Source organism: Etheostoma cragini, chromosome 4, assembly GCF_013103735.1.
Source record: "Etheostoma cragini isolate CJK2018 chromosome 4, CSU_Ecrag_1.0, whole genome shotgun sequence".
Taxonomy (NCBI): domain Eukaryota; kingdom Metazoa; phylum Chordata; class Actinopteri; order Perciformes; family Percidae; genus Etheostoma; species Etheostoma cragini.
In genome coordinates this window covers 30,254,013-30,263,041 of record NC_048410.1, presented here as the reverse complement: position 1 = coordinate 30,263,041, position 9,029 = coordinate 30,254,013, and the positions used below count along the sequence as shown (strand labels likewise).

At 41.1% G+C, this 9,029-nt stretch overlaps 2 protein-coding genes and 1 long non-coding RNA gene across 3 annotated transcripts in view; 2 read left to right on the top strand and 1 right to left on the bottom strand.

The window, feature by feature from the left end:
- Window positions 1-1,874, top strand: part of podxl2 (podocalyxin-like 2) — a 16,352-nt gene extending 14,478 nt beyond the window's left edge. Inside the window, exons 11-13 of the mRNA XM_034869768.1 lie at window positions 76-255; window positions 1,031-1,192; window positions 1,344-1,874. Of these exons, the coding sequence (XP_034725659.1) occupies window positions 76-255; window positions 1,031-1,192; window positions 1,344-1,403 (402 nt within the window). The 3' untranslated portion in view covers window positions 1,404-1,874. The remainder of the gene's footprint in view (window positions 1-75; window positions 256-1,030; window positions 1,193-1,343) is intronic.
- Window positions 1-9,029, bottom strand: part of LOC117943564 — a 22,872-nt gene that overhangs the window by 11,235 nt on the left and 2,608 nt on the right. The gene's annotated exons all lie outside the window — the stretch shown is intronic.
- Window positions 7,448-9,029, top strand: part of blcap (bladder cancer associated protein) — a 3,048-nt gene continuing 1,466 nt past the window's right edge. The window contains exon 1 of the mRNA XM_034869770.1: window positions 7,448-7,711. The gene's annotated coding sequence lies outside the window, so the exon portion shown is untranslated. The remainder of the gene's footprint in view (window positions 7,712-9,029) is intronic.

The window sequence follows — 9,029 nt, the reverse complement described above, 5'->3', positions numbered from 1 at the left end:
TGTGTGTGTGTGTGTGTGTGTGTGTGTGTGTGTGTGTGTGTGTCTGTGTGTGTGTGTGTGGGTGGGTGTCTTCAGGTGGGCATCCAGAACTACAGCTCGGCCAGCAGTTGCCAGTCCCGTCCCAGTCAGACCCGCAGCGACTACGGCAAGCTGTTTGTGGTTCTGGTGATCATCGGCTCCGTCTGCATGGTCATCATCACATCTGGATTAATGTACATCTGCTGGCAAAGACGCCTGCCTGCAACCAAGACTACGGTCGGTACACACCTGGTGGTGGAATAGAGTGCAGTACATTTACTCAATTACTGAACTTATGTACTATTTGTGTTATTAATCTGAAAGTGCAAAGTAACCGAAGTTTTATATTTCATAAATTAGCAGAAAATGGTACTTCTGTATATTTGGATGCGGATACATTTGTACTTATATTTTGATAAGATATTTTGCTGATTTGAGTCCAGCTCTGTGTCAGGTTAGTGTGGGCAGTGTGTTTAGGTCAGTGGTGCCCAATGTCTTTTATATGAAGAGCCAAATGTATTTGGATGGAAGGCCAGAGCCCAAACATAAAGGTTGATGTTGAAGAATACGATAGTTCTTGTAATTCTTTGTAGATAAAACTTACGCATTTAATTTAGTAGGGAAGTTTAACAGCACTGTGCTTTGCCGTAAAACTCAGATTAAGTACTTTGTACTTGTTAGCAGCACAAAATGGACGGTCCGTAGTCCATACGGTAAGGACGTTACTGCACTTTCCAAATAAGAGGAGCATAAGTATGAGCATGTCCAATGCAAAGGGGGACTAAAACAAAGGGAGCAGGCCAGACTTGGCCGCGGGCCAGTACACATGCTCAGAATTCAGCAGACAGAATGTAGGTATTTTTTCATTGTAGTATTGCTACTTTTCCTTGAGTGAAACATGTGAATACTTGTTCCACCTTTGGCAAACATACACACTCCCATCGTCCCCGTTATGTAACACTCACATAAAGCCTTTTTGCACCTTTATTGAGTTGTTTTTTTTACCTCGCAGTTCCGCGCTGAAGAACTTCACTTTGTGGAGAACGGGTGCCACGACAACCCCATGCTGGACGTGACCAATGACAACCAGCCTGAGATGCAGGAGAAGAAGCCGAGCACCAATGGGCTCGCGGCTGGGGAAGAAGGAGGCGGGGAGGAGGGCAGTCGCTGGCAGGTGATTGGATGACTCATTAAGTGGATGTATGGATGAGTAGATAAATGAATGAGAATGTTATGAATGTTATAATAATGTTACACCGTCAGCTGACTTGGTGTAATTATATTCTGCCTAGCAACCGCTTTAAGCTTCTCATCCTTTCTCTCAGGTGTTTGTCAATCATGCAGCCACTGAGGAGGAAGAAGAGGAGCAGGACACACATCTCTGATGGACGAAGAGAAAGGGGAGACGGGTCATGAAGGTCTTTGATAGACAGATGATAAGTGAAACTGAGAGGGAAGAAGAAGATGTAGGTATAGAAAACAGAAGAGGAGGAAGAAGGGAACAAAGACAGGAGGGAGAGAAAAGAAAAGATAATGGCTGGGAGTTAAAAGGTATGAAGCCTGAGTAAGAGCTGTGTTGTCCAGTCAGAGTGGGGTTGAGACTCTGAGGAGGAGGAGTCACGGACATCTTCATGGATATCAGACATGCGCTAAATGTTTCAGGGTCTCTATGCTTCAAATTTGAATTAATGGAATCCCAATAATCTTGCTGATCTCTTAATATGTCCACTCTTTGAACAAAAAATGGACTTCTGATTGGAAGAGTTATGCCTTTCACATCCTGACGTGATGTTTGCTAATGTCCCCATCTGTTAAGCCTTACACGTTTAGCTTCCTGCACCGTGCCTGCACAAGACCCATAAACATGAAACTAGAAGAGGTGCAGACCCCTCTTTAGGCTGAATGGCCTAATGGTAACCTGAGTGAGAAAAATATTTGTGTATCCACTCGTGATACCTACCACTCGTATCATGAATATATAGCAACTGGAAGTAGCTTTGGATAAAAGCATCAGCTACATGACATGTTAGATTATATAATGTACCCCCTCCAGAATGTAATGACTTCTCTCTTGGCCCAAGCTACACTCTCCCACCAAGGTTCCCAACAACAGTACACAGTACAACAGTACACAGTACAACAGTACACAGTACAACAGTACACAGTACAACAAAGTGACGAACAAACAGAGCCAAAAACACAAACTTTATCAAAGGTAACTAGCAACGAAATCCTATTGTAAGGCAGCGTTTCCCACCGAGTACTATATGAATGTAATTATTTTTAAAGTCTAGACTCAACAGAAGGAGCAGTTGCCATTTTACTTTACAAACAGAACATGAAACATAATGCTGAATTATTGATGATACTAAATGTAAATGAGTGTTTCCACCATCTGAAAAACTATTTACACATTACTGCATTTTATTGAATAATCCAATAACATAACCCTTCACATCACCGGCCTGTGTTTTGCATAACAAGTTAATACAATTACTTTTGATACTTTAAGTACACTGTTCTACCAACACTCCTTTACTTTTACTTAAGTAATATTTTGAATGTAAGATTTTACTTTTAATGGAGTATTTTGCTAGTTTAGTACTGTTCATTGTACTTAAAGGTCTCATGGCATGAAAATGCCCTTTTATGGGGTTTTCTAACAGTCATATGAGTTCCCCCAGCCTGCCTTTGGCCCCCAGTGGCTAGAAATGGTGATAGGTGTAAACCGAGCCCTGGGTATCCTGCTCTGCCTTTGAGAAAATGAAAGCTCAGATGGGCCGATCTGGAATCTTCCCCTTATGAGGCCACTACGGTGTATATAAAAGAGACCTCAGATACAGTATTAGGGGACCACTAAGGTCTATATAAAAGAGACTTCAGATACAGTATTAGGGACCACTAAGGTCTATATAAAGAGACTTCAGATACAGTATTAGGGGACCACTAAGGTCTATATAAAGAGACTTCAGATACAGTATTAGGGGACCACTAAGGTCTAGATAAAGAGACTTCAGATACAGTATTAGTGGACCACTAGGCCTATATAAAAGCATCTAAAGAGCACCATGTCATGAGACCTTTAAGTAAAAGATGTAAATTCTTCTTCCACCACTGTTACATGTAAGCCTGGTTGGTAAAAGCCACAGCCAAGTATGGCTGGCAGCAGCATACATTCATAAAGTCTAATCAAGATTGTCCTGAAAGGGTTTCCCAGCTTCAGAGATGTTCATTGGTTCCACCCGATGTCTGACTCCAGAGACAACAGCGACTCCTCCTAGCGTCTCCTCCAAATCACCCAACAGGAAGTACAGCCTGTAGCAACTTTGAAAGTAAAGCTTTGGCACTTTATTGATTCCTCTAGGAAATAGCGACTATCATCAATGAAATGCTGCATCATGTTCAATGTATTGCATATACAGTGACTGAAATCTCTATATTTTACTTATAGGAATGGTTGTAACTAATTTCTACTGTGCATTCTACAACCATGTCATATGATTGCTATACTTAGCCTAATATGCTTTGTTTTTCAATAGTGTTGGAATGGCTGCTGTACGCTCCGGGCTAACTCTTGAGGCCATGACACATGGGCAACCTTTAGAGGTCCAAAGCATGAAAAAAAGAACTAGTTACAGTGTGGAAGTTGAGACTTAAATGTTGTAAGTCTGAACCACTACGGTCATGTCAGCCTAACTACGATCACGTCCCAGTCACATTCAAGGCCCTGCAGTCATGTCCGAGTCAATGCAGTCATGTCAATTATCATGCCAGAGTCCCTACGCTAATGGTCCATGATCATGCCAGAGTCCCTACGCTAATGGTCCATTATCATGCCTGAGTCCCTACGGTTATGGTCCATGATCATGCCCGAGTCCCTACGGTCATGGTCCATGATCATGCCTGAGTCCCTACGGTCATGGTCCATGATCATGCCTGAGTCCCTACGGTCATGGTCCATGATCATGTCCGAGTCACTATGATTATTAATCCAGTCTTGTCCAAGTCAGTAGACAGTCACATTCGAGTCAATGCAATTATTTCCAGAGTCACCGCAGTGACTGACTGGTTAAGGTTCTGATCCCGTTAGTATGGACATGTCCGAGTCACTTCAGTCCTCTCCGAGTCAATACGTTCATGTCCGGGTCACATTTAAATCACTACGGTCATGTGGACACATTCATGTCCAAGTCACTTCAGTCATGTCATAGTCAGAGCAGTCATTTTACTAATATCATGTCAGAGTCACCGTGGTCATAACTGACTACCCAACATTTAAATCGTAAGTCGTCAGAAGTGGGACTTGTACTCGACTTGAAAAGTTCAGGGAGCCATTGATAAAACACTGACTAGTTAGCAAACAGCACATAGACTAATATCAGATGGGTAGAAATCCTATGAGATGTTTCTGTCTGATTCTCAATAAGACGACTCAAGTTACTATTCACTTAACTGGAATGGAGATAGACAATTGCTATCAGATGTTTTTTTTTTACAATGATTTGTTCCTGCAGTTGTCTCTCCATTCCTGTTCCAGGTAGTATTGCCCATCTGCGTTTCATCAAGATGTTGCCTGTGTTTCAGCTCTTTTACTCTGAAGTTCTCGATGTAACAATACTGTATATGGCTTCACTATAAACTACGCTGATCGATATGCACTTTGTCAGCTAAGCAGAGTTTACGGAGCGTTCAGGACATGCAGGAACTGACAACCGTCCACCCTGAATGACTCGCTGCATCGTAGAGTCTGTGTTTCTAACAGCGCGAGATACAGGCAGCACAACTGCACTGTTGTCCTCCCCTGGAAGACAAGATAGGCGAGCATGTAGCTTATGGCACTGCAGCGAGCAACAATGTAACAAAACATACAGCTTCTGTTGCTTTTATTTGCTGAAACGTCAAGTTAGAGAGTTTGACGGAAACTCAGCTTGTTGCTTTTTGTTGTCCGAAATCAACTGAACGCGTTCTTCTTTTCAGAATGTGACGGCAGCCTCATGTGTGTTTGAGTTTGTTAGCCTCCTAGTGCAAGGCAAACTCAGTTGTGGTCAGGGTCAGGGTCAGGGTTAGCAACTAAAACCAGGGACCCTTTAGTTTCCTGACAACATTTCTAACCCGTTTCTGTCAGACATTTAGTTTCATTCATTCATCCCAGGTTAGTCGTTCCTGTTATGCAGCAACAATTCTGTCCCTATGAATGAATATCTCATATTTCCTTTAATATATGGCATTTTATTTATTTTTACAGACTTTTTTTGGTATGTGCTTGATTTTATCGTGTCACTAGTGTAAGGTTATAAACTTCTACAAGGCAAGGCACATTTATTTATTCGTGTGCTAAGGCAACCCAAAGTGCTTCACAGATTACAAGGGTAAAAGCACAAGAAATGAAATATAAAAGCAATAAAGGCATACAGAATAAAAACAATAATACAAACTAACAAATGTGATGTAAAGGAAAATGAATAAAAAGCAATGGGAAACAGGTAGGTCTTTAGCTTGGTGTTGAAAGTAGTCGGCACTGTGTCAATGCATGAAAGCTAACGGCTGCTTGGCCAGTGTAGACTCAGGGGGCAGCCAGAAATCCAGACCCAGCAGACCGGAGAGGTCTGCGAGGTTCCTGCTGGCTCAGGAGATCTCAGTAACTTGGACATAAACCTTTAAGTCAGGACAAGCAATAGAATTGTGATGTTGATTCTGTGAGAAACTGGTAGCCTTTGTAGTGATGGGAGACCCCCCGTTGGCATCCATTCTGGATCAGCTGGAGCGGTCTTAAGCAGACCTGGGACCCGTCCATGGCAGCAGTCCAGCCCACCAGAGATAAAAGCATGTACAAGTTTTTCTAGATCCTTTCCTGACAGTTAAAAACACATCTATTCATGTATAACGCAAAAAAACACAGAAAACCCATCCACCTAAAGTGATGAGGCTGAAATGTTGCTGCCTAACAGGACTGACCCAGGGGTTTTATTACTCTTAATTTATCATTTATGTCTTGTTTTTATGCATATTGATCAAGCACTGTCTCAGTCTTTTGGTTGTCTGTGCAATAAGTTAAATGTGTAAAATAAAGTTTGGAGAGTGGGATGTTTTTGTCATTTATTGCTCCCTAAATGATCTGGATGCTTAAGTCTAGAAAATAAAGGGATTGGTGATTTTGTTTGTTTGGCCTTGACTTTTAGTGGACTCCTTTAAAAAATGACTTAAAGAATTCAGCAGGTGGGGTCCCATCTTTTTGTTTTCTCAACAAATCCTATAGATCCTTTTTATATTAATGCATGAGTAGTAATTATCTAATCATATTATATATTTTCTGCATTGAGAACTTGTAATACTTTAAGCACATTTTCCTGATTATACTTACCTTTTCAATACTTTTATTTGTAACCAAGCATTTTAACAGTGCAGTCTTAGTATTTTGACAGGATCTAAATACTTTTCTACCACTGTTGGGTAAACCCAAGGTGAGGTTTAATTCAGGCTGATCAGTTTTCCAAAACGCTTTGCTCGGCCGCAGCTTTGCACCAGCAGTAGTTTGGGGATTTGTGTTAAATGGAAAACTATTTATCTATTTATCTGTCGAGCATCAGCATCAGAGAGCAGCGCAGGCATTTAAGTGCCAGGAAAATGATCCCACTGGTCTCAAAAATGTATGTGACTTAGAATTCTCTTTGGTTTGCTCACTTTGAATTTTGTAAATTGATAAAAACAAATACTCATTTTTATTAGTTTACAGCATATTTTCACACCTGCCTTAGACTTTTGCACAGTACTGTACTTCTACAGGATTTTACAGGAACATAATATGCAGAATGACATTTCTTTTCTTGGTTGTTGGCAGTATTTTCTGATTTATGGAGTGACAAAAAGAACTTCTCTTTTCCAAAACCTGTTGACTAATAAATGTCAAAATCATCAAATTTGAGGAAACGTCTAACACAAAAATAAAAATCTGTGGAACTGTCATTAGTTCGCCTTCATCTTAATTGTGTCTAGATAAATATGGTTTCCCGTTGAATTTGAATTTCTACTGTGGAAGTACATTGACAATTCTCTTGCTAAAGTTCCTGGCTTTGTACGGGCCCGAAATGACAAAATATGGTTTCCTGTGTAATCTGAAAGCTGATTCACATAGTACAGCGCCCCACATGTCCATATCTGCTGTGGAATTATGGAGAAAACCCAGCTCCAACTAAACTAACATCTATGTTAAGATGAGTGCATACAGGACCCAATGCTACTTCATTTAAGATAAGACAGGCAGTGGTAGATAAATGTGAGACTTGTAACTACAAGGAAACTGTGAAGGAAACACCTGCTGCTAGGTTGCAAGCAAGAAAGAAAGATGGATGTCTTTTTTTTGTTAAAAGACAGGGTGGTAGATATGGGAAGGGAGTGGAGTATCAAAGGACTGTTAGAGACCAACCATCTTACAGTCTACACAGTCTGGGGGGAAACAAGTAGCCTACATGCTAAAAGTATTTATTTATTTATTTCTTAGTGTTAGTTGTCTGCGGTCATGCGGTCACGCGCTCCTGTACAGTAGGTGGCAGCATGCCCCTCAAACGTTGGTTTCTAGACCGATAATAAAGCTGAAGAAGAAGAAGAAAGAATCCGCTACGTACGCAGTCAGTTATTGAAACAGAAATGGTGTTGATGCTTGCTTCCTGCTGAGAGTGAGCACACAATATGTCAGGTTTGTTCAATTTAATTTACAAATTAATTCAAACACAGACCCAAACTCTTACAAATATATCTATACATGTCTGACTCTGATAGCTAGTTGGATTACGTCGTCTGTAACGTTACATTGCATTCGCGAGGTCGTTTATTTTTCAAGCTAAGCTAGCTAACTAGCCTCCGATACGTGCTGTTCTTACGTCTACGGGGAAACCCTTTGTGCCAAACTCCGCTCCAAGCTGGTTGTTTATAGTGGCATTGCTTATAACTTAAAAACATGATATAATACTTTCGCTGAAATGTACTCATAGCTTGTCTCAAACCGTGAGCACCGGCTAGCAGAGTGATTCAGTCTAACAACCTTCTTACCAGAACCAGCTAGCTCACGCTGGGAGCTAGCTAGCTAACGTTACCACGCATGACAGTGGTAATAGGAAGGCAAGTGTAGGTGAGACGGTTTTAAATGTTAGAATTGGTTAACAACAGATGTTTTAGTTGTACTTGCAGTATACCGAAATGAAGAGCTGCTTCCCCTGGCTCTAAATTCAGTTTCTATGACATGTTTGTAGGAGTTTGAGTTCAACTCCAAACCGTGTGACATTAAACCGGGAGCTTTTTGAATGGGGTTTGGTTATGCCTCTCTGCAATGGGCTTGTTCGGACTTGGTCAGTCAAGTAACAAACTAATGGAAATAACCAAACCTTGTATCGCATTTAACTAACCTAGCTGTTTGCAGTAGCGTTATAACCAAGGTAGAGTTAACGTTAACTAACATTGACCAGTTCACAACTGCCAGTAACTGAATGGTTGCCAATTTAACCTAGCTAGGTAGCTAGTTAGTACTAAGGCTAGCTAGTTGTAGCTACATGGTTGTGTTGTAGAGTTAGGGAAACATAAGGTAGTGAGGGAGTGCCAGCAGCTGCAACTGGCACCAACTCTGCTCTTGTCCTTCGTCCAGCTTCAGCCAGTTTCCGTGTTGAAACTAGCAGCTGGAAGGTTCATTTTAGTGCATATTTGTACTCTGACTAACTTTAAAGTCTCTTGTTTTATTCATTCGATTCAGTAAATCCAATGAATGTAAGTAGACACTTAATATTACCCCTCTCATATTCGTATTGTGACAATGGGCCTTCACAAGGAAGTTACCATAAAAAACACAAGTTAATAATTGGCTAAAAGTTTACTTTTCAAAGTCATCACCATGGGCTGGGACACAGATTAGGGACCCCTGAGTTATTGTGTGGGTGCCAAACCCATAGTAACAATATCTGGGCTAACTTGCATGTCAGGCGAACTCTATCCTATTTAATGTCTATAAATATACCTGGGGGGGG